The 26521-nt window shown below is 35.3% G+C and overlaps 2 protein-coding genes across 2 annotated transcripts in view; one reads left to right on the forward strand and one right to left on the reverse strand.

Moving 5' to 3' along the window:
* Nucleotides 1-26521, forward strand: part of LOC142353031 (uncharacterized) — a 280268-nt gene that overhangs the window by 127606 nt on the left and 126141 nt on the right. The window lies entirely within an intron of this gene.
* Nucleotides 8172-21345, reverse strand: LOC142352988 (glycine receptor subunit alpha-3-like). Its single transcript, XM_075405157.1, has 4 exons — nt 20882-21345; nt 17161-17315; nt 12003-12188; nt 8172-8808 (listed from the first exon to the last, which is right to left on the reverse strand). The coding sequence occupies exons 1-4, from the start codon at nt 21228-21230 to the stop codon at nt 8299-8301; spliced, it is 1200 nt and encodes a 399-aa protein (XP_075261272.1). The 5' UTR covers nt 21231-21345; the 3' UTR covers nt 8172-8298.

The raw sequence follows: 26521 nt of genomic DNA on the forward strand, positions 1-26521 counted from the left end.
CTTCAAAGATATCTATATGCGTATTTAGGCTGAAAAAGAACGTAGGATTTTTTTGAAAGCGTCAGTTCCCACAAAACACTGTCCTTATACGTCATTTTGGAAAACCGTTGTTGTTGACTCTTAAGTGTTGTTAGAGCAGATTTGATTGACCAGATATAGTTATTTTGTGCAATTTTTGCTTCATTGTGGGCATGTAATAGACTTTTTTATCCAAGTATAATTGTATGTAGGCAACTAGAAAAGGTTGACGAAATCATTCCAGAGACGCCTTGACTCATCCTGTGACGCAATTGCAATCAGAATGTTAAAATTTTTTGCGTATTTTTAAAAAAAAAAACAATATTAAGGGTACCAGAAAATACCATTTAAAAACAGTTTTTTCGAGAAGTTCATAAATGATGGTTTGCACAAACAAATCAAAACTACTGGATAAAAAGTAATTGAATTGATTTTTTAACTTTCTCAAAGTTTTTTGAAGTGGACTGATTTCATCATTGCACTCAAATAAGCCAACATTTGATCACGATCCAAAGGTTAAAAAATTGAAGTTACTTGAGATTTTGGGAAAAAATTATTAAAAAAAGTCAAGGTTGGGTCCAATTTTTTTTCTTAAAAAAATTATCGTTGCTTGCAAACCAGGGCAAATTCCTACCCGACACTGGAAAAACCCAGTATCTCAATTGTCTTATGAATGCACATACTCTTATGTATATGAGGATGTATCCTGGGTCGAGATTTGGTGGTGAATTTTCGTAAGAAATGAGGTGAAAAGCGTTGAAAGAAAATAGTTTTCATCGTCTTTTTCTTACATCTCTTTGGGGAAAATGCGGTGAAGCGCGGTGAATTATCTATTTCACCGCATTCAACGGAAGTCTTACCAAAAAAATGCTCCGTTCACTGGTTCCAACCTCTCATCTTCTGCAAGTCATAAACTTCTTATTCCACTGCGCTATCTGTCAAGCATATCAGTTGTTGCGGTAAACATCCTTTTGACCTTCATATTTCGAGAACTTCAAATCTTCAATTCTAGATGACTTCCTCGACAAATGCAACAATAAATTACCTCGTGATTTGAACCAAGAATTCATAATTTCATCTGGTTTTATCACAAACACTTGTGTCCTTCTAAGCTTGAGTTCTTCTTAAGCATAAAGCATTTAAAACTTTAAAGCGTTTAAAGCAAGTCTAATAAAAAAGTTGTTTCGACGCAACATTTAATGGTGCCGAAAAACAGGTTAAGGATAAAACAGTTAAAGCATTAAGCACTCAAAGCATTCACTCTCTCAAAAGTTTGTTGATAACCTAAAAATGGGAAACTTGAAGGTAAATTGAAAAGCGGACCCCCCTTAGGTACCATCATCCCCCCAAATATTGTTCAATTTGATTAACTTGTATAACTATGTTGATAACACTAATAAAGGGACCTGGTAGAGGATATTTAGTGGGGTAACTGTATACTCAAGACTCTGCATATTTTTGTAAAACATCAGGGGAAGTCAATCTCTCTCTGGTTCTCATCGAAAACTCGATTTTTATTAGCTTAATTTGCCCCCTGAAGTATTAAGACTATGTTCGCGCGTTAAAAATGGCCGCACTTTTGCTTGGGGGATAGATACAACTCTATATTTAAAACTTTCACAGTGTTTTAAATTGTTTTCTGAGCTTTTAGCCGCAAAAGATTTACAGCAGCAGATAAAGACAAAGAATACAGCCAGAGAACACAACTACAGAGCATAAGCAAGACCAAAGCAAAGAATAGTGAGACAACAGCATATCAGAAACATGCCAGAAAATCTAGAACTTCTTCGAAAGTCGCGTAGGGCTCAAGAGGAGTTGCAACAAAAATCTACAATGAAGCAGACGGCATAACGATCGAACACGTTCACACTTCTCAATGAAGAGAACCTTATCCGACTGCAGCAGATAGTTGAATTATTGAAGAAGAAGCAAGCCTTCCTAACCGAGCAAAACCAAAAGATTCAGTCTCTTTTTAATAATCCCGACAACTTGGACGATCAAATTGTTGAGACTGAGGAGTATAATGACAAGATATGCCAAAACATCGACTATGTTCATCGGTTTGTTCAGCGTAAGACAAGACACTCGTCACAAGAGAGCTCATTTGCGGCCGGAAACACCACGATTTCAAGAAATATGCAGAACATCAATCTGCCGAAGCTCGACTTACCCAGTTTTTCTGGAATCTACTTGGACTGGATCTCGTTTTTAGATCGCTTCAAGTGAGCAGTAATAGATACCGATCAGTTGACAAACATTTTGAGATTACAGTACCTGAAGTCTGCAGTGAAAGGAGAAGCTTCGAAGATGTTAACTTCAATCAAAATCACCGACGACAACTTCGATGTTGCAATGGAAATTTTGCAGAACCGATACGCCAACAAAGGATTAATACTGCGAGCCCATATTCATAGAATTGTCTCCTTTTGTCCAGTTTCAAATGAAAACACGCGGGAATTACGAAAACTTGTCGTCACAATGGAGAAGCAGAGACTTTCTTTTCGGAACACGGGATAGCCAGTTGAGCATCAGGACCCATTTTTGCCTACTTGATTGCAGAAAAATTGCCCGCCGAAACACGAAAGTTCTGGGAGCTTTCTTCAAAGGGGAAATAACTACAGACATCTCAGGAACTAAAGACTTTCCTGGAGGAACGTGTTCAAGCCTTGGAGTCAGCATCACCAAGCAACAGTTCATCAAATACCGAAAAACAGTCGCATTCATAACAAAATCAAGCACAGAGACAACTTCACACTCATGTTACGACAACGAATCAGCAATGCGAATTTTGTGAAGAAGATCACCGAATTTTCAAATGTGGGAGGTGCAAAGGTTTAGGTGTCAAGGTGCGAGCCCAGCTGATCAAAATCAAAGGACTTTGTTTCAATTGTCTACGACCAGGACACAGAGCAGAAAATTGCGAAGGTTGTTCATGCCGCCAATGTGGGCGAAAACATCACACCTTGTTGCATCGAGAAGAAGCACATCAAGTCAACAATCAAGTGAAAAAATTGTTTGGAAACAGCCGCAAATTCAAAGCAGGGGAACAGGAAAAGGTTACATCTGAAGCTTCAAGCAGTAATGCAGAACAAATAACTATCGATCAAAAGATAACAGCAGCCCTCACCCATGAAGACAAGACACAGGAGATTTTTCTCCAGACAGCAGTTGTTCCTTTTAATGTCAAAAGAGAAATAATATATCTCCGAGCAATTGTGGACACCGTATCTCAGAATAATCTTGTAACTGAAGCTGCAGTACAAATGAGAAAGAGGAACAATACTCGTGTTTTTGGACTCGGGGGAAATGAAGTCTCAGCTAATCGCGGGTTGGTTGACCTTTGCCTTCAACCAAAGACAAAGCACCAATTATCATTGAGGCGTCATCTTTGACAAAAATGAAAAACGATTTGCCTTCTCGGTACATCAACATAGACAATTGGGAGACAGTAAAGGAACTGCAGTTGGCTGATCCCGACTTTAACAAGACCACCCAAGTTGACCTCTTAATTGGAGCTGGACACTACGAAGACTATGAACAACCGACTGAAAGACCCAAATATTCCCGTTACTCATCAACTCTCAGTATTTTCTCGGTGCAAAACGTGCAAACTTCCAATTCTTCCAATTTGCAAACCTACTTTGTGTCATCATTTGAAGACAGTTTACAGCGTTTTTGGAAAATCCGGGAACTGCTTGTAAGAAAGAAGATGTGAAGAACACTTCAAGTCTACCACACGAAGAAGCCCTGAAGTAAGGTTCATCGTAGAACTGCCCTTTAAGAAAGAAATTGGAGAACTGGGGATTCACAGCAGCAAGCGCGACGAAGACTTAGAAGTCTGCTTCATAGACTTGAAAAACAGCTTGATCTGTACAGACGATATAACGAGTTCATCAATGAGTTCATTAAGCAAGGACACATGGAAGAAGTACCCGCAAAGGAGATGCTACTGCCTATAGAGAAAAGTTTTTATCTCAGCCATCACCGTGTGTTCATGGACTCAAGTACAACTACGAAGCTGCGTGTAGTCTTTGATGGTTCAGGGAAGACTACCAGGTGAATTTCTTTGAACGATAGACTGATGGTGGGACCCAGGATCCAGCAAGATCTATTCAGCATCCTGATACGTTTACGTATTTATACTATAGCCCTTTCAGCAGATATTGCAAAAATGTACAGACAATTGCAACTGTACGGCGGAGATAAAGACTATCATCAACTATTTTGGAAGGAAGTAAACATAACTGATATAGAGACACTTAGTATGACACGTGTCGCGTACGGAATAGCATTATCAGCGTTCCATTCTGTTCGTCCATTACAAGTTTTAGCGGAAGATGTTACGGACAAAAATGTACAGCTATCAATCATGACAGACATGTACGTGGACGACTTGTTGACAAGATCACCCGATCTGGGAAGTGCAATAAATGTGCAGGACTCAATCATAGCAGTTCTTTCAGAGGCAGGGTTTGAGATTCGCAAATGCACTTCAAGTAACCCAGAACTTGTTGAAATTTTACCTGCAATTTTTCGAGAAACTACCGACGAGATGACTATTAAAAGCGACGACTACAGTATGAAAACTTTAGGCGTCAAGTGGAACCCAAATCCAGACCACTTCAGTTTCATAGCAAAACTAGACGAAAAGACACATCTACAAAACGCGAAATACTCTCGGAAGTCACCCGGTGATCCTTTGGGATGGCATTCACCTACAACAATACAGTTAAATTCTTTTGTGCAACTGCTTTGGATGGACCGATTTGGATAGGACGAAGCTTTGTCGAAAGGTTTTCAGCAACAGTACAGCCGGCTCAGAGTTCAACTGAGGGAATCCGAAAATATTACACTCGGCGGAACAGTTCACACAAGGATGTTGACAGCAAAGACCAGAGTTGCACCAAAAAGGAGCTTGTGCGTTCCACGGGTGGAACTTTGTGGAGCACTTCTTAGAGCAAAGTTGGTGGAAGCGATATCATCATCTTTGATCGATCAACGTTTCCCGACACCAAAGGTTTACGCTTGGACAGATTCAACGGTAACACTTGCTTGGCTGCAAGACTTTCCAAGAAAGTGGAAGACATTCCTTGCCGCCAACAGTGTTGCAAAAATTCAGAACATCATTTCATTCAGCAATTGGAATTTGCCGAGGGAGGAGAACCCAGCTGACTGCACATCACAAGGGATATCAGCAGCAAATCTAGCCAAACACAGCCTTTGGTGGAATGGACCCCATTGGCTAGATTATTGGCCGAAGGAGGAATCAATTGAGGAACATCAGCTCGCAGTTGACAATGAAGTGCAAAGAGAAACACTGAAGCAAACGACAATGTTTATTACACAGGCGAACAACTCAATAGTTCAGCTATTTGAAACCTGGTTCGAATTTTTGTTACGTCAAGAAATTCATTCAGAATGCTAAACAAAAAAGCCAGAAGATCTTTGCCAGCAGAACAGATCCAACATAATCCGATAACAAATGCTACTCATAGAAGAGGAACCTATCGTCAAAACAATGTCAACAATATCACAAAATGTCGGAAGCTGCAGCAGCATCTGAAGTTTAATCACTTTGTCAACTCAGCTTTTCAGACCTTTATCACAAACGGATTGCCATATACCGTCTGATTCAGAAACTTTACTTGCAAGAGCTTGATGCCATTTTTAGTCAATCATTTTCATCAATGACAGAAGGGAAAGGTAACAACAATTCTAACAATGCGTATTGTCATAAACCCCTTGGTAAATTTGAGGTAGGTAATGTTGGTGAGGTTGAGGTAGGTAGGGTTGAGGTTGTTAAGGCTGGTAAGGTTGAGGTAGGCAAGGTTGGTAAGATTCAGGTAGGTAAGATTGGTACAGTTCAATTAGGTAACTTAGATAAACCAACAATCTTCAACAAATTGGAGCAGCATGCAAGTACAAGTGAAGAAGAATTGATCAACAGTACCACCAAATCAAGAATAAAGCTCTCGCCAAAAAGAGGACTACTTTTCAAACTTTCTCCCTTCTACGACCCAAACAATAAAGTTGTTCGCGTGGGCTGATGACTAGCAAATTCGCCATACAACAATGACAAGAAGTTTCCAATCCTGATTCCAAAAGATTTGCCAATCACAGTGCTTCTGATTCGGGAAGCTCGTACATGGAACTTACATGGAGGCCCTCAGTTAACATTGTTTTATCTTCGACAAACAATTTGGACACCCGGAGGACTATCGGTTGTCAAAAAAATATTTACAACTGCCAGTCCTGCGTTCGCCTCGACGCCAGGATTCTTCAGCCGCAAATGTGAGATCTGCCATCAAAACGTGTTGTTTCATCATTTGCTTTCACCCACACTGGCTTGGACTACTGTGGACCTTTCAGTACAAAAGACAGCAGCGGAAAATTTCAGAAGACGTATGTTGCCCTATTTGTATGTTACAACGCAAAAGCCATTCACATGGAAACAGTGACAACGTTGACTAAAGAGGACTGTCTGGACGTCACTAAACGTTTTACAGCACGACGTGGATTGCCTGAAAATATTTATGACGAAAACTCAAGGACATTCATTGGAACTTGGGGGAAACTGAGTTTCGGAAGTTATTAATGGACAGAGAAATCAAGGAACTGGTGGATGCCTTCACTACAGGACAGCAGTTGACAGACTGCTATTGACAATTCCTCCACGGAAGCCTAACTTCGGAGGTCCCTGGGAAGCCGCAATGAAATCCATGAAGAGACATTTTTACAGGACTGTGGGGACAACAAAGATGTCCTTTGAGAATTTCAGAACATTGATCATTCAAATTGAGGCCATCCTCAATTCTCGCCCGCTGACAGCCCCCTCTAGCAATGCCAATGTCCCCTCAGCGCTAACACCGTCTCATTTTCTTATTGGACGCCCACTAACAGCTTTGCCGGAGCCATCTTCAAGTAGACAACCGGACACTAAACAGAAGGTTCAAGCATCATCAAAATTGTCAGACAATTTTGGAAAAAGTGGTCCGTGGATTACTTGACAACACTTCAACATCGAGCAATAGGGCACAATAACAAGCAACAATACGCCGTCAATGACATTGTTATCATCAAGGAAGACAACACACCTCCAATTATACGACCACTAGCAACGATTACAAAAATTTTCGACGGAAATGACAAGATAGTACGAGTCGTCCAATTTAGAACTCAAACAGGACTCTACATACGACCAATAGGGCGACTTGTTCCATTGGAGAAGGAAAAGCCAGAATCTCAGTTACCCAAATGGAAGACAGCGGATGACTCAATGGATGAGGATTGACAAGTCAGCAGCACAACCCATTTCAATACATCAAGACCGGAAGATAAGCGTTCCCTAGACAATGAGCAATCACTATTCAAGTCAATAACATCGGCAATCAATAATCTGAAATCTGTCACGCTAATTGTTAATCATTCACCTTCATGACAGTAACGACAATGATGACCACAATGATGATGATGATGATAATGACCATAAGGATGATGATGGCAACGACAAAGACGATGATGACGACTACGACGATGACGACTACGACGACGAGGATGACAACAACGCAAATAACAATCAATCTTCAGAAAACATTTTCCTCGTCAAAATTTTTCAGTGAAGTGTCTTGTGTCAAATGGTCTCAAGTGACTTCAATATTACTTTTCATTTGAACTCGTTCAAGGAGGCCGGGTTATGTTGCGGTAAACAATCTTTTGACCTTCACGTTTCGAGAGCTTCAAAACTTCAATTCTAGATGACTTCTTCAACAAATGCAACAATAAATTACCACATGATTTGAACTAAGAAATCATAATTTTATCTGATTTTATTACAAACACTTGTTTCCTTTGAGCTTGAGTTCTTCTTAAGCATAAAGCATTTAAAACTTAAAAACGTTTAAATTAAGTCTAATTAACAAAAATAAGTGTTGCGACACAACATCAGTGCTATCTCTTGTGAATATAACTCAGATTCAATAAACGTTATATAAAGCAGATGCGGTGAATTTTGTAAGAAATGCGGTGAATTTTTGTAAGAATTGAGGTGAAATGCTGTGTTTTTTTTTCACCTCACTCACCGCGTTCGCCGCATTTCCTACAAAACTTCACCCAAAAACCTTGACCCGGGATGTTTAGGATGTATAAAAGTGTAGTAAAATAGAGTAAAATAATTCATTTTTATCTTATCCAAATACAAATATCGTGAAATCACTTATAGAATATATAGTAAAAATATATTACTCCAACAACTTTGCCAATTTTTAAAATGAATTGTTGACATTAGGCACGTGCTGTCTCCAGAAAATGGAAATATACCATCATGAAGTAAGAAACTGGGAAAGCAACTTTGCAAATGCAGTCTATAAAACCGGATATAGAGCAACATCTGCTGGAAAAACAGCATCCTTTTCGTTCATCGTCGCTCGATTCCGAATCGCTCCTGGAACTCTTTCTGTCAGTGTAGTGCTTCTTTGAGCAACATTTCGAGCAGCTGTTCATGAAAGCTACAAAAATGAACTGCAACAAAGCCATGATGACGTAAGCAAAACATAGCCTGTAGAATAAGAACGCAAGCGTGAATGTGGATACTTTGACTGGCATTGATAGATGTACCAGAAGGTAGAGTGCAATTAGGGATAGAGTTGGAAGAAGAACAAAAAGAGCTCTGGCTGATGAGTGGGTGCTGAAATCTATCCAGAAACTGACCCAAGTCAGGGCCACAACCGTGATTGCTGGAGGGTATGTTGTCAGAAAGTTGTAGAGTAGAGTTCGAACAAAGTGAAACTCAACCTGAAAGAATTTCCAAGTTACCATTTCTGAACACTTTCTTCTAATTTGTCCACGACTATTTAAACTTCTATAAGTCAAAAATTATTCAATTTCAATAAGTTTTATACAAAAGGAAGGTATGATTAATGGATCATGTATAACACAACAGGAGTTTCTGACAACTCATTTTTTTCACCCAGGATGATGTCCTAGAACAGAGCAACTTCTGCTCAAACCGTCTTCGAGCTCCGAAAAAGAAACACTGCACTCTAAGTTATTAGATCTCAATCCGGGCACGAGCAAGTCGGGAAAGTTATTTGAATTAAAGTATGAGAACAGGTTGCATTGCTCTGGGTTGATTTTTTTTGTTAGAAAGCTGAAACCAATTTCGGTCAATCAGTAGGCACTCAAGTTTCAATTGCCATTGAATTCTACCAGTTCTCTAAATGCTATTACATGATTTTCAGATAAGGTGGGTGTTACAATTCATCTACAAATTTTTATTCGTTTTATATATTATGAAGTAGGTTATCATTTGTTCTGTTATCTGAAAGCAGTAAATGCATCCTAAATCAGTAAATAAGGAAAAATTCGCAGTAGCAGTAAATTGATCAAAAAACAACTAAATTTTTTCCTGAAAAAACAATATTTGTTGTTCTTCTGGGAAAGTTGATGTCAAAAATTGCTGTGAAAAAAAATTCAGTGTAATTTGTCAACTGGTTTTACCACCTGAGTGATAAGGGATAATTATTATGTTTCAGAATTAGTCCGGATGAACATTCTAATTATTTCTTGATCCTACGGGCTCTTCTTTAAAGTCAACATTGAAAAAAAGAGAAAAAATTAAGTCTCAACGTGATCACGCTCAGTCATTCTACTACGCAGCGGTTTAAATTTCGTTCAATTTATTGTCTGAGAGAGTTAATAAAAACAACAAACCTGCCTTTTATTTGAAAACCGAATTGAAAGCCTCAGCTTTGGTTTTGATGCTAAAATTACGTGAAAAACCTACCCTGAGAATGACAACTAAATTCTCAAAGTTGACACTGTCAATTTTGATGTGCTCAAACGGACACTGATAAGCAAATTTTGTTCAAAACTAAATTTTTTAGATAGTCGAAACTGAAGGTAACATATTTGAAACATTTTAATTACCCTCACAGGTTTCAACGGTTGGTTTTTGAGTCACAACGAAAATTTGAGTTCTGATGGATACGCTCAAAAGTTGAGAGTTAGAGATCAAACTGCAAACAAAGTGCTCTGAGCTATCAAGTCATTGAGAACGCGAAAGAAAAATGTAATTTACACTATTGGAAACAAAAGTGCTAAAAAAGAAAAAGTGAAATATCAGATAAACCGTTGGAAAAAACACTATTACTATTTTCCTAATAAAGGATAGAATAATTTGATATCGATATGCGGAGATAAACTGTCAACAAATTAGCGCTTATACCGACGAGGCCATTTTTTAAAGCAAAAAGCGGTATTTTGATTCGGAAAAAATTTATAATTACAGATCAAAATTTGAACGTGAAATAGTATCAAACAGTCATGATTGAACGAAAAATGGCTCGAGGAGACAAAATTGGGCTAAGAAATGATATCACAACAAAATCTTGAACCAAAAAAAAAGAGAAGATCTTTCTCTAAAAATTTGGATTTTTTTCTAACTTTGAGTGCTTGACAAATTAATATAACATCAAGGTCCAACAAAATAGGCCTCAAAAGACAATTCTTGACCAAAAAAATTTTCAAAAGAAAATAAATGGCCAAGAAATGGTAAATCGAGAACCTGCTCAACCATTGGTCACAAAATTTTAAAGATAAATTTGTGAAGTGACTGTTTCCTGTTTCTGATAAATATAGATTTATATTTCTAAGGCATTGTTTTGTTAATTTTGCATATATATATATATATATATATATATATATATATATATATATATATATACATATATACTTGCATTATACACAGACACACACATATATATATATATATATATATATTCATATAAATATATATAAATATATATATATATATATATATATATATATATATTCATATATATATATATATATACATATATATATATATAGTTACATATTCCAGCTATTTAAATACACACACATATATTTATATATATATATATATATATATATATATATGTATATATATATATATATATATATATATATATATATATATATGCATAATCAACAAAACGACCCATAAAAGTTTAAGTCTGTTATTATCAAAAACAGTCACTTCACAAACTCACCTTTGTCACTTTCTGACCAAATGGTTTTGAGATACCATTTCTTGGCCATATATGGTCTTCTGACATTATTTTTGGTCAAAAATGGCCTTTTGAGGCCTATTTTGTTGGACATTTGATCTTCTCATATTATTTTGTCAAGTACGGTGTTTAGAAAAAACTCAACATTGCGCAAGAAGGGCTTTTTCATATTGTTTTTTGGTTCAGGATGGTTTATTGATATCATTTATTTTTCCAATTTTATCTCCGAGAGCAATTTCCTATTAATCATGCCCTTTTGATACCATTTCACGGTCGAATTTAATCGGTAAGTGCAATTTTCTTATATGCTTCATGGTCTTTTGATACCATTTCCTGCCTGAATTTCATCGTCTCCAACCATTTTTTGTCAAGTGTTGTCATTTGATTTTATGTTTGGCAGAGTATTGTCTTCTCATAACATTTCTTTGTAAAGCATGGCTCCTTGATACCTTTTCTAGGTCGAGTACTAGTTTTATTTTCTTATCGAGAATGCTGTTTTGATTGCATATTGTTAGTTCGAGAGAGACCTTTTAAAATCATTGTAGTCATGCGTGATGTTTCAATCACGTTTCAATGCGTGGTGTTTCAATCAAGAATGGCCTTCTCATACACAATTCTCCCTCGTCGAGGAGTCCGCTCAAAATCCGCTCAAAAATGCAAGAGATAACCGGAATGAGCGGAACTTGACCGGAATGAGCGGAGTCGATGAGAAATGATGCAAGACATGAGCGGAATTTGAGCGGAATAAAAAATGCAATAAATGAGCGGAATTTGACAGGACCAAAAAAAAGTATGCACTTAGCGGAAACATTGAACCTCATAGCCCTTAGAATAAACGTATAACAAAAAAATATGACAAACTTGTCAGCGAATGGTTATCTGATACTAAATAAATTTATAAACAAAATAGAGAATGACCTGAACATTGTCAAATGAACCAGCGCTGAATACAAACGCGTTATTGGTGTCTTTCATTTGTGTCATAATGAACTGTGGTTGGTCAAGATCTGCGCCAATGTCAATTGGCCTCCCGGCATTGTTCTTCCATTTCAAAGTCATCTCATTCGTGGTGAACGAGTACGATTCCATTGCTAGATCGCATGTCTGAAACAAGCGGTCGGAAAATTGATTTTTAGTGAAAAAAAAAACATTTTTAAATGCCATAGCACAGTATTTGTTGCACAAACTTTGGAAAAATCTGGACATGAGGGTTTTGTCTATATGGTATTGTTTGCGAACATAACTTTGACCTTAAAAGGCTCAAGTAAATGATGACAGCAAAACCAATGGCCAGGTGGAAAATTGCGTTTATGGCCAGACAATTAAAAACACGCAATTGAGTCGTAAAGTGCATTTTGATTATTGTACAAGCTTTTTTGCCAAAGTCTGATCCCCAAAGCACTCATTTAGGTCTGGTTGATCCTTTGCGAGCCATTGGTTGATCATGAATGTGTTGTAATTCTTACTGTCCGACAATCAACGCGCCAAATTTCATTTTTTTCTAATTTTAAAAATTATTAGAAATTGGTATCTCTAAGCGTAGACTCCACTGTAGATATATACAGCTGATGAGCAAAAAAATTCTCCTGCAGGCGCTCGCGATACTTCCGAGGACCACCTGGCCTCCACAAAGCAAAAAGCAAAGATATGTATGTGTGGTTAATATTATTTCATAAGAGTCAAGGCTGGATATAAGGGACTCAAGAAAAAAAAGTCTCAGAAAAATTATGCCTACTTTTTTTCAATATACCAATGTTTTATAAGTTGTTAGATGCATAAAATGAAATAGAAGTTTTTTTTGAAAACAATCTGATGAAAACTTTTAAATGAGTTTATTAAAATATTGTTTCTAAATATATGATCATTATTATATGAGAAAAAAAGAGCTGATGTGGAAAACGAGCTTAAAGCAAGCTCGTATTATAGCCAATAAAAATCTGATCTTGAGTAATGTTTGTCTAGAGGTTTTTGCTTGAATAAAGTACAACCGAGCAAGTGTCACGAAAGAGCTGAATTCTGATCATGTAAGATCAATTTCTGTCTTACACCAAAGTAAAAAACAACAAGAGTGTAGATAGAGCTGAAGTTTGAACATGAATGATCATCATCTGGAATTTCTGATCATGGTGGATCGAAAACGAGGTCAACCTGAGCCCTTGAAGAACAAGCTAAAAATAGATCGGGGACTATTACTGCTTCAAAGAATCTCATTATTAAAGCGAGATTTGCTATCAAATAGTTGTTAGAAATACAAATGAATGCGTGAATACCATATCAAATAAATCAAATTACAACCAAATATTTCCTTCAGCTAGATATAGAGGGAGCACTTCCCATTGTTTTTTGGAAATCGGCGCACTTTTGTCAATTTGAACTCTTTACACGCATTTGTTATTAGGCCGTTGATACAAAGCTTTTGCTGTTTTCGAGAGAAAAATCGATGTCTGCCATAGTCGAGGCGAAAAGCTTATCTTGCAAGATCTTATAAGACTTGTTTAAAAGTTTATCTTGCAAGATATTACAGGAAAAAATTTATCATGCAAGATTCTTGCAAATAGACAAACCACGTTAAAAAAAAGCTGAATTGCAAAAGTTTGAGTCGAAACCACAACAAATTAAATATACAAGGACAGAGTTGACATCCAAAGCAAGTGAAATGTCTTTTTTGTGGCAAAAACTTTGAGGCTAACCCAGGTAAGACGGGTGGGTTTTCTTGTAGGAATCTGGCCGCTTATTGGAAAAAATGGTTGTCTTCCATTTTCGGTTTCCAAATTCAATTTCATCTTTGTGGTTAACATTTTTCCGATGTCTATTTCGTCGGCTTCGTTGTTGCCGATGCCAAAATGTTTGTTCATTTGTATATTAGAAAAGTGATACAGTAAGATAGTTTTTTGACAGCAGAATGCAGGTTTCTTTATGATGGTAAAGAGTTCTATGAGAGTTCTTTTTTCTGCGAGTTTTTAATTTTGCCGTCTACATTTAAAAATTGAAAAGAAAGGGAAAAATCTTCAACTATTTCAAATTATCTTCAACTGTTTCTTAGTTCAAAGCCTCTCACAATTAGAACATTACCAGTGTATGGTTCTTCAGTACTAAAAGCAATGGATATTGTTTTTCGATAATAATCTTTTTTTCATTTTAATCAGAAAAATTTCTTAAATTCTGTTAAAATTGAATATTTTCAGTGGTTTGTTATTTGGGCCCATCCTGACCTTTTTTTCCGTTTTTCTGTGTTCTATGTTATTTAGCACATCGTGCCCGTTTTTTTCTGTGTTTTTTGACCCATCATGGCTGTTTTTTGCATTTTTGTTTTATGGGCACAACGTGTCCTTTTTCAATTTTTCTGTGTTCTTTGTTTTCTTTTGACGTCCATCGTGTCTGTAATTGTTTGCATTTTTCTGTGGTTTTGTTTTTGGGCACATTGTTTTCGTTTTTTTTTTTTAACCATTCATCTATGTTCTCTGTTTTTTGGAACAACTTGTCAGTTTTTTTCATTTTTTCTATGTTCTTTGAATATTTTTGAGCGCCCATCGTGTCTGTATATTTTGCGTTTTTCTGTGTTTTTGTTTTGGGCACATCGTGTCTGTTTTTAAACGTTTTTCTGTATTCTTTTTTTTGGCACATCGTGTCCATATTTTTGAGTTTGTTTTTTTGCCCATTGTGTCTGTATTTCTGCTTTCTTTTTTGGCCGCTTTTGTGTGTATTTCTGCGTTTTTTTGTGTTTTTGTTTTTTAGGCAAATCGTGTCCCATTTTGCGTTTTTCTGTATTGGCACACCGTGTTGTTTCTCTGTTATGCCAGTTTCGGTTATTTCAAATAAATTTTAGAACGCCTTCGAGAAAAAATTTTTGAGGGCCACCAGGAAACCATCTCCAAGAAACCCTCTTCTTCACCTGAGACAAAAGAATCAGTTATTAAGAAAGACTGAAAGAAACACTGCAGCATAAGAGATAAGAAAATCGAAAAAACAGAAAACCAAGAAAACAGAAATTGAAAAATCAGGGAAAGTTTCGAAAAACACGATCGAAGGACCTTTTTCTGATGCATTATATTAGTAATTTTCTGATGTAGTTACTTCTTCGGCTTCTTTTTGTCGTAGCCAAAACTTGTGTACATTCATATCGTCCAACGATTTTAGATTTTTTTCTACAAATTTAAGTCAAAAGAATTGGTGGTAGAAAAACCAATTTTGAAAACAAAACATGCTTTCTTGCAAGATTCTTGAAAGAAAAAAAAGTTAGTCTAGTAAGATTCTTGAAAAAAAGTTAATCGTGTAAGATTCTTGGCAGAAAAAACTTATCTTGCAAGATTTTCGTATGAAAAAGTTTATCTTGTAGGATCCTGCCAGATTTTTGAGGAAATTTTTGCAAGACGATGCATCGTCTTGCCAGATTCTGCCAGAATCTTGCAAGATCTTGCAAGATAAACTTTTTTTTCTCACAAGGTTGGAAATGTTATTATCATTTCAAAAGCCATTTATTGTTTTATCTTGCGCAGTCTAATTGCTCATATTTCAAATTCACTGTGCACGGTATTAACAGATCCTTGCAATGATTTATAAAGTGACAAATCTAAAAATTCTTGGTTTATAGTTGAAATTCTAGCATACGGTTACATCACTCAAATTTTCAAATTTACCTTCAAAAACTTCAAAACGGCTCTGGAATCTAGTTGAACACACAAAAATTAGAAAAACGATGCTCCAGTTCACAAACATTGAAAAGCTAATTTCTGCTTTCATTCTGTACAGACTGTATGGCCAGGTACCCTTAGAATATTAGGTAGCAGCACCTTTTTTGGGAGAAATTCCCTAGGAAATTAATTTTTCAGTATTGTTTCAGAGTCACGGAGATTGTCCGAGGAGATTGACATGTAAAACGAAATGGCTCTTGACAAAACTTGCAGTGCAAAGGTCTCAGGATGAATTCATGTTTTTCCCTCCAGTAAAATGGTTAGCAAATCACAAAATAGTCCAAATTAAAAATTGTCGTTTTATGACAAAAATAATCCTTTTTTTGTTTTTTGTGAGAGTTTTCATTCTAAAGAGATAAAGTAGATAATTGAAAAAAATTGAAAAACCATATGTCGGAGCCAGTGTATACAATTTCCATATGCTTTTATTACAAATAAAGTCCTTAAATTTCACATGAAAACTACAAAGTTCGCTTTTTGTGATGAATTGCAATCCCGAGTCAATGCGTAAGCTATAAGAAAGAAAATCAGGTGAATTTAGTGACAGTTTATGAAAATTTTGGCCAAAATTAATGAATATAGTGCAAGCAATGCTGTATGCAAAAGTAGCTTGAAACCCATGTAAGAAATGCGATGTAAGCTTTGACAGCTTTCCAAATTAAAATAATGCGTGTATTAACTACTGTTTATTTTTCTCACGAAAAACTTTGCACCAAATTTTTGTACAAGAGATTTATGTCAAAAAGTGCAGCTGTGGCAGATGGTTTTTTAAAGTCAAATTACGAACTTTCAAAGTATTACTTCAGATTAGAGTAGTTAAAAAGTCAGTTTTTTTTAACTATTATTCTTGTAAGAATTGAAGTTCGTAGCGCTGCAAATGTTGGACTCGACTTTGAAATTCTTCAATCTTTTGGGCTGTAAAAATCAAATGGCGAGAAGAAACAAAACTTTGTTTTAAAGGTAACATTTTTTACCGCTGACAACTACGTGTTAGAATTCGTGCAAAATAGCGTGAAATCTCAACTGGTTGCGCAATAAACTCAAAAGTGTCAGCAAGAGAGGTAATTTGGGTTGGAATCCAGGCGGGGTTCCTGGGGTCTAATCCGCTGCACTAATTCTTTGTACGAATCGCAGTGATTGCTGTGAAAATTAATTTTTCACTGCTAAGAACTGCAATTTCTTTCAGAAATATGCTAAAACCAACGCATCCAAAGTTTACCGCATTCAAAGCGGTCATCGCTAAAATTTATAGCGCTTGCTGCACCAAAAGCCGAGCCTGGACATTCGCGCACATTTTTATGTTATTGCAGGTTTGCGAACAAAATAATAGTTCTCTCGGTTCACATCACACAAATTAGCAATAGGTACACTATTTACGCTTATACCCGAGGTTCGAAAGGATATTTGGTCATATCAGATTCACATTTGACTGTCACTTCATAGGCTTCAGAGAGGCGAACATCTCCTGTATACGTGATGGACATACGCTGTTCAGGGTCGCCTTTCTTATGCACAGACACTGCACCAGGGAAGAAAACGTCTGAAACAGTCACTGCCCTTTTTACATCGAAACAATTTCTAACATTTTGCACTCACCAATCACAACATTTATACGGGTTGTTCTTGTCATTAATTTAAAGTCGAAATTACCCTAGTAAAGACCTAGAATTAATAAAAGACCGTCTTCGACCGATATTAAGCATGAAAAGACTGTCCTGGATAGAGTTTTGCTTCGTAAAAAATTTGGTAGGACTTTAAGTGATGTCCTCGATGGGGCTGGAACTGAAAGAACCGTCCTTGAGTTTGGCTAGAAATAAAACGTGTCCTTGAATTTCTCTACAGACTGGTTTGAGTGTACTGACTCTGCGAATTAACTGTATCCAAAACCATGAGGTTCGGCCTAAAGAAAACCTTCTGCAAAATTTACAGTTTTGTCCTACATTGACTGTTTTTCAAAAGGACATCCGATCAATGGCTGCAAAGAGCAACTTCTAGATGATTAAGCTACGTCACCAAAATAATAATTGAGATTCCCAAGGTTTTTAAGTCCACATTTTTTTTCAAAAAACTTTTTGAAGAAATTTTGTTTTTACTTTTACTTTGAAAGAATTGGAAAATTATTCAACTTTTTCTTTGATTCTAATTCATGTTTTGGTCGAGTCTGGCCAATGGTCTGCGCAAGAGCCTATTTGGTCTGGTCATTGGTTTGGTCTATTCTGCGGCCAAAATTCTGACCTAGGTCTATTCGGTCTTAACACAGGTCTGGAGAACAGTCTGTTTAGTCCGACTAAAGTCTGTGTGATCTTGTCATTGATTGGCCATTCTGGTTCGTTTGGAACCCCTGTCCGCAACTAAAGTCCGTCTGGCCAACCCAAGTTTAGGCCTCGAATTATGAAAAGACCATGCTCGACGAAAAGGTGGTATGAAAAGACCATACTGGACTCAAACAGCCCATGAAAAGAATTTAGCTGGACATAATCGTTCAGCTAATCTTTGGCCCGACCAAAATTTTTGACGCTGGACTGTAGCTCGACCCAAATATGATGCTCAACTTTACCTCGACCTAAAATGTTCATGCTGGACCCAAAAATTTACATTTGCACTGCAAATTGGTCTTTGCTTATAACGCTGTCAACGGGTTTTACCGTTCAAATATTTCAATGTTTCTCACATTTTCCAAAAAAACGAATGGTGGTATTATAAGTACACTTGAAAAAACAACTTTTAGAACAAAATAAACTAAATCATAACAAACTAAACTCAAGCATGATGAAAAATCGATTGTTTGAGCTTTGTTAACTAGCTGAATTCAGCCAAACAAATTCCTTATTTTGCTGAATTGCGGAGACTTTTTTATTTTAAGAATTCATTATTTCTTCAAACATTTGGCAGAAAAAAGATTGTTTGGCAGAAATCCACATATTTTTGGAAGTTGTACTGCCTGTTGTCACGCTAGTTTGGCGTTGTTGGTAGATGTTACACAACTACAAAAAGAAATGTAGAAAGGTTAACTGTTATTAATCCCAGAAAATGCGATCCTCGACTCATGACAAGACCGTGCTTGACCTATTAAAAGACCGTGCTCGACTTTAATTGGCAATGAAAATACTTAGCTGGACCCATGAAAAGACTTTACCTTGACTTTGACTAAGTTCTGGACTGTGTATTTATAGTCAATAAAGACCCCCCCTCTAATAGAATTATTAAGTCTTTTCATAAGTCGAGGTCTAAACCTGGGAACACCTATCTTGGTTGACGGATCTTATACTGAGAATAATGTGCAACATTGATGACAATTTTGACCAGATTTATCATAACCATGGTCGAGTCTTGGACTTTATGAATAGTTTTGATAGGCCCAGGGTTTTAATATTGAAATATTGAAGTTTAACCCAACCAGTTATAGATCAACTCAACCAAAGTTGAGCCAATTTCTTTTTGTAACTTTTTTGTATCCATTCTTTTTATGATTGGATATAAACTCATCTAAGCTAGAAATACGAAATTTCGAACAAGTTGAAGACGCACAATTTTCTTGCAATGCAGATAAGCGTCCAAACTGTTTTTGCAATGTAATTTTCACATTTAAATAATCAATTTAAAGCGGAAAAAATTCCTGCTAATTACAAAGTGGTCAACCCAATTGGATTTAACAAAATGGTGTGCAAAATTTATTGCATGTAACAGTAGCTCTTTTTCAAAAACTCAATTTGGAATTGGGTTTTGAGAAGCCATACGAACGTACCTCAATAATGTCATCATTATATATATGAGAAACATAATTAACAAACTTTTTGTTTTCAATGCTCAAGAGCGGAAAGAAGCAAACAAGAAAAAAACAAAAAATGGAAAACATTTTGGGTGAAAAATATGATTGAAATGGATTATTTTAATTGAAACAACCAACTTCTTCAACTTAAATAATTTTAGCTCAACAATCAGGCACATTTGCAATGCCATTTTTTTCATAAAACCCTGAATATTTGGATATTTTCTCATCAAATTGGGTAAAAACATTGAAAGAAGTTTTCCGAAGCAAAGAAAAAAGTGGATTCTTTCCTTTCAAGGTTAAAGCCCCGTTTTCATTTTGAGATGTTAAAATAAGGTTACCTACAATGAACAATTCAGATCATCAATCTTCTCAATGATATAACTTGTGCATCTGTCTCTCTGCTACAGATATCCAACGGTCAAAGCCTACATTCCGTACCCTTCCCCTCCCCTTAAACCATTTTGATTTTTCGGTCAAAATTGATCGAAGATACCGATGCCATCTGGCCTTGTGTTTATAGTGGAATATCTGTCTTAATAGGTTCTATATACCAATTGACAGCCCCTTTTGAAATCGATCTGATGAGGCAAGACCTCTGAACCCTGAAAATGATATCTATCATGTATTGAGTTTGACAGCTGATTAACTCCTTGACCTTTTTAAAAAATTTCGGTTTTTTCGCGTTTTCCGGACTTATTTTGGAAGATTTCTTTGGCGTTTTCCGCATTTGTTCTTTTGTGGACCAATTCTCTGCCATTTTATTGTTTTTTGACCTATTTTGGACAATTTCTCGACTACTTTTTGCATTTTTTGAGACGTTCGAAGACTTGATTTAAAACGCGCCAAATCATGACCAAGACTTATATCAAGACTTGTAGAGTTTAGGCAAAGACTTGACTAAAGAATTCTCAAGACTTGTCAAATCTAAAGACTTGATTCAAGACGTTTTCTTTCTAAAAAGTCACATTATCATAGCTCTGATACAATTCTGATCCATAACGTGCAATGAGACGTCTTCAGTGATAGACGAGTCTTGAGGTTTAGTCCGGGAGCATATTTGTAAGATGATTTCGAGGCACATTTTTTTCACGTCAATTCTGGTCAGCCACATTGCTATTTTCAAAATTACAGGTCTAAACCTGGCATGATCTACTGTTAATAAGTAAAAAACTTAATCTTACGTTTAGATTTGAAAAACTATTATCGCAAACAGTTTCCCAATTAATACAATGAGTTTACTGAAAAAGAGCAACTAGAATTTCTCTAAGAGTCGACCTTCAAAGAATGTGCTCAATTTTGTCCTTACTGCTGAATGTTGATTTGAGAAATTTTACCTGGAGTCCAAAAGTGCTCAATGGAACCCCGAGTGTTCAAAGAGACTTGGTTGACGTCACCTGATTTGAGTTCAGACCAGTCCAAACGATTGTCATTCCAGTACAGCCTCAAAAAGAAACTCACTTTGAGCTGGCTATTTGAATCTATCATTTCCAGGTCATTCATGTACATTGTCACAGTAACATTGACAGGAACATTTTCGTCGAATGATGGCCGAATTCTTTTGTCATAATCAAAAGAAATCTTGTCCAGGATTTCGGAATATTCTTTTGAGGAAATAGCGTTAGAACCTCTAAACAAAAATGTATTCACGACAACTAAATAAATAACTAGAAAGGAGAATTTCATTTCTGTTCGGCCTAAATAGTGAGCAATATAAAGATGATTTAATAAAACTCTTGTCGATCGCTTTGCAATTATTTTAGTAGAGGTCGAGTTTTAAAGCAACGTTTGGTTATGATAAGAGAGAAGGGGTGGATTTTTGTTAAATATCTGCTGCTTCAAATGTTGGCTTAGAAGTCAAGCAAACAAATAGCCCACGATTTGAGGATTTGCGAAAATGAGACAAAGAAATTGAATGGTATAGAGTTCAAAACTGCGAGTTGTATGAATATCGGTACAACAATTGGCGTTAACAGTAGTAAATTTTGCACCTCATTCTTGTAAATTCTGGTCAGAGGATTTTTTTTTCTCTGTATGTTCTGACGTTCTGATAAATTTTTGACGAAAAAATGACTTGAAGTGATACATCATTTTATCAGATCAGAATCAGCTGGGATACCACGATTGCTAAAAAACTATTGTTGGCAGAATTTTTACGATGATTCAAGAAACCCCTCAGAAAAAAAATATTGTAAAATTGAGATCATATTATCAAGATTTCTTCTCGTGCATCGAAATGTCGAAAAAATAAACAAGATAAGTTTATCTGAAATTTACCTGTCACAAAATCTTGATAAATATTAACATTCTTTTATGTCCCAGGTTGAAGTTTCTTTGATTTCATACAAGGATCATATATGATTTCATACTGTCCATACTTGATTTCTTAGTACGATCCTTGTATGAAATCAAAGAAATCATAAATGATCCTTGTATGATTACCAAGAAATCATAAATGATCCTAGTACAATTACCAAGAATCATACATCTATTTTCTGAAAATCGTTAACCATTTATGTTTTTTAGTTTATATTCGGTAGGGCATCACCTATATGATACCCCGGCATCACATTGTGATCCGCTAAAAGACCCTAACGTACAATATCAATTGCAAATTGTGCACAAAATATAAGAGTAAGTCCAAACAGATAACGAAATTTTTGACATACTCTGAAGCCAGTTTATACATATAAATGCTCATTTATTAAAAAAAATCAAGAAAAATAAATCAATTAATTAAAAAAAATTTAATAAGTCCTCTGACTACATTATACGAGAATTTGTGGCACCAGTCAATGTATTATGTGTCATATATGACATTGTATGATATCCAAGAAATTTTTCCAACTTCATTGAAAACTCGTAATTATACTGTTTTTGTATGATTTTTTATGATCCCTGTAAGATTTCTAGGAAATTATATATGGTCCTTGTATGATTACCAAGAATTCATACAAATCATATATGACCTAATATGATTACTAAGAATCATATATGACCTAGTACGAAATCGAAGAAAGTTGAATGATCGTTGACCCGGGGTCTTATTTTACAGCCAGGTTTCAAAAACAACGAAAAAAGAAAACAAAATAGGTGATCAGTCAAATATTTTTCACCCTGACTTGTAAAATGGAACAAGGAGTCTCTGTAATGTGCGTGTGCACATAATGTTCCGACCCCGCTCATTCACATTTTTCTTAATATTATACCAATTGAAAAAAAACGTTACCTTCGATATTTTCGAAAACTGCCAGTAGGAAGACTGCAAAAAAAATTAAATGAAATAAATAAAACAAAACATTTTTTCACGGCCAAAACCTTCTAATTTTAAAGTATCTAACTTTCAATTTTTTAAATATATAATTTTAAAATCGATTAGTAACAAAGACAAAATATTATGAGATCAAACCACAAGTAAACGAAATTACTCGCCCTTAGCAAGAAAGCAGATGTGACTTCTCCTTGATGAGACAAGAAAACAAGTTCCCAAAGACAGGGAGAAAAGGGGCAAAATGAAAAATTTATTGAATGTTCTGAACAAAAAGAATCAAAAGTCTTGAAAATATTTGCTTTACACTAACAAATTCAGGTTAGAAAGGCATAAAGCTTCTAAAGAAAACATTGGCACCAATCCCTGCTGCGACTAAGTCATGGGACAGTACTACAAATAACTGCAGGAACAACTACTCAAAAATTTGCAAACATCTAACGAAAACAATAAGTATTGAAGCTATTAAAATCCTAGGCATCGACTGAATACTTCAAAAATAATTCAATTGTGTACTATGTTTCATTACCGCTGGTATGAAACTGAAGTTTCGTTGGGACTTCTTTCAAACGGTAAGCGTTAAAATACAATTGAAACCATTCATTTTCAACAATGACAGCTTTTATGAAAAACCCTGCTGTCCAAGTATTCAAACATCAATCTTAACATTAAAACCACAGAGAAGCTAGCGATATCTCCCGTAGATGAGGACAAGAGTAGAGGAAAAGAAAAAAGAGGCCAATGTTCACAAAGGTTTTGAAATTTTCGAAAAACAGCAATTTCAAATAAATAAAATATTTCGTTGCCGTTTGGCCACAAGGAAAAATTCAATGCGAAATAAACAAAACTAATGAAAATTTTCATTGATTCGGATTCTTCTTAGAACCAATACAAGAACTTCATGTACAGGTAAAGCCATAAACTCAATTAAAAAAGCAAGAAATCTATCGAAGCCATTAAAAAAAACAAACTACTCCGAAAAAATTTTTTGTTTATACTCAATCGAGCCTATTTTCAACGCTAACTGAATATGACACTATTCTGGTTAATTGACAAGACTTCGAAAAGAATCAAACTTATAAAGGAATATCAAAAGTAACCTTTTGAGAACATTCATTGTGTCAAAGCCATTAAAACCATTAGTTTTCAGCGGTGAGCATATACAATAACTTCAATTCAGAAAGACGCCAGTGAGATCTATTGATAATCAGATTACGTTCTGCTACACCAAAAAACAAACAATCAAAATCGAAAAAATCCAAATAGAAAATTGTTGGAAGATAACGACGAAGACATTAAAACCATAAGTAATTCATTGAAAATTTTTTATCTGCTCAATTAAGCGTTTTTGCTGTCAATATAATGGACCCTATTTTTATTTAAGGCTGTGATAAAAGACGTCAAACAAGAACCAAATTTACGAATAAATAACCAAAGATCACAAAATTTTTATGTCAAATTGAAAAATCCATTGAATGTTCTGAAACCAAAAAAATAAAATTCTTAAAAATATTCGCTTTACACGAACAAATTCTGGATAGATTTGCAGATCACTCTTATTAAAAACAATGGTACCTATCCTTGGTGAGACTAAGTCATGGGACAGGACTACAAAAAAATGCTAGAATAATTACTCAAAATTTTTCAAACACCTTACGAAATCAATAAGTATTGAAGCTATTAAAATCTTAGGTAACAACTGACTATTTCAAAAAACAGTTCAATTTTTTATTATGTTTCATAACGGCTGGTTTGAAACTGAAGTTTCAATAGGACTTATTACAAAGGTCAAACGTTAAAATACAATTGAAGCAAAACATTTTCACCAATCCTAGCTTTTATGAAAACCACTGCTGTCCAAGTAATCAAACATCCGTTTTAACAATAAAGCCACAGAGAAGCTAGCGACATTTTCGATTGATGAGGCTAATAGTAAACGAAAAGAAAAAAAGGTCTGTGTTCACAAAGGTATTGAAATTTATGAAATTAAATTTGTTGGCTGCCATTTGGCCACACGGAAAAACTTCAATGCAAACTAAGAACAAAACTAATGAAACCTGTCATTGATTAAGGTTTTTCTTTGAACCAACACAAGAACTGAATGTACCAGTAAAAACCATAAATCCAACTAAAAAAGCAAGAAATCTATCGAAGCCATTAAAAAAACAAACTACACAAAATTTATTTTGTGTATGCTCAATTGAGCCTCTTTTCAACGACAACTGAATATGTCATTACTGTGGTAAACTGACAAGACTTCGAAGATAATCACAATTTGGAAGTAATATCAAAAGTAACCAAGTAACCTTTTTGAGAAAGTTCGTTGTCTCAAGGCCATTAAAACCATTAGATTTCAGCAGTGACCAGGTACAAAAATTTTAACTCAGAAAGAAGCCAGTGAGAACTATTGATATTCAGATAAAGTTCTGGGACCCCAAATAGCAAAAACAATCGAAAATGAAAAAAATTGAAATACAAAATATAAGGAGATAATGTCAAAGATGTTAACACCATAAATAATTCGTTGACAATCTGCTCAATTAAGCTTTTTTGCTGTAAATATTATGGATCGTAATTTTCGTTCAAAGTCATAATTTTTTGATAAAAGTTGTCAAAAAGGAACCAATGATATAGACAAACAGCCAAAAATCACAAAAATTTTATCAAAAAGCGGAGAATCAACGTCATAAAGACAACTGTTAAAACATAAAACCAGTAACCAGATTGTTACTGGTGTCGGCAAAAAGTTATATCTGTCCTGTATTTAGATGGACCGAGCATTAGGTTCATAAAAATAAGACTAAAAATAGAGTAAATATGAACATCTACCATTAGGTATCGACTCGAAGCATGCGTTTTTTTTACCCCATTTATCTTCAAGAAACCAATTGCGCTTTCATTTAATCAGATTCAGTCATAGTTTTACAGCAAGTGTAAAAAAAGCAGGCAAATCTGAAAAGTTCATTAAAGTTTTGCAAAAACTGTTTTTGTTTGTCGAAGCCTCAAAACAATAAGCTATTCCCTGAAAAATAGCATTGGGTCTAATCTGCACGTAAAAGAGGTTTTTTCAATAATTGAAACTTGATTTAAAAATTGATTGTCTGTAATTGACGTAAAAAGACTGCTGACATAAGAATTATGATGATTTTTTCCTAAAAGATGCAACTCGAACAACTTTGTTGATTGAAAACAGCAATAGCTTTTTTAACACTTATCGTCTTTTAAGTTATTGTAATTGCTCCACTTTTAGCGAAAAAATAAGTGTGAAAAACACTTTTTTGCAAAACGATAAAAAAAAATCATACAAAAATTACGCGAAAATGAAGCTATAATTATTTTAAAAAAATCACATGAGATATCATATGTTCACAAAAACCTCCATAACTCCTCGAAAAAAAATCAGTAAAATATTTTCAACTCCCAATTCTATGCTTGAAAGGTTTTGACTGAATAAAAAACCTTTGAGCGTAAAGTTCCCCTCTTTAATAGAAAACAAAAACTGACCGAAAAGTTCAGATATAAAGAAGGACTATCAAGAACCAAATTAATTGAAAAACTTAAGGTATTTTTGGTATTTGTCTTTGAAACGCTGTTGAAAAAATAGCATAAAACAGTAACAAAAACTAGAAAAAACTTAAAATGATCCTAGGGTTATCAAGTTAATCATTACGGTAACAGTTAACCTATAATTTGCTTAGATATAGGTTTG

The sequence above is a fragment of the Convolutriloba macropyga genome, chromosome 14, assembly GCF_964194025.1.
Source record: "Convolutriloba macropyga chromosome 14, txConMacr16.3, whole genome shotgun sequence".
In the NCBI taxonomy this organism is placed as follows: Eukaryota; Metazoa; Xenacoelomorpha; order Acoela; family Convolutidae; genus Convolutriloba; species Convolutriloba macropyga.

Excerpts from the sequence above, each read along its gene's own strand:
- LOC142352988 (XM_075405157.1), bottom strand. The coding sequence starts at position 21,230 with ATGAAATTCTCCTTTCTAGTTATTTATTTAGTTGTCGTGAATACATTT. Across the intron at positions 17,316-20,881 it reads TGAGCACTTTTGGACTCCAG|ACGTTTTCTTCCCTGGTGCA; the intron begins GTAAAATTTCTC and ends TGACTGTTTCAG. Across the intron at positions 12,189-17,160 it reads AATATCCTTTCGAACCTCGG|ACATGCGATCTAGCAATGGA; the intron begins GTATAAGCGTAA and ends CGCTTGTTTCAG.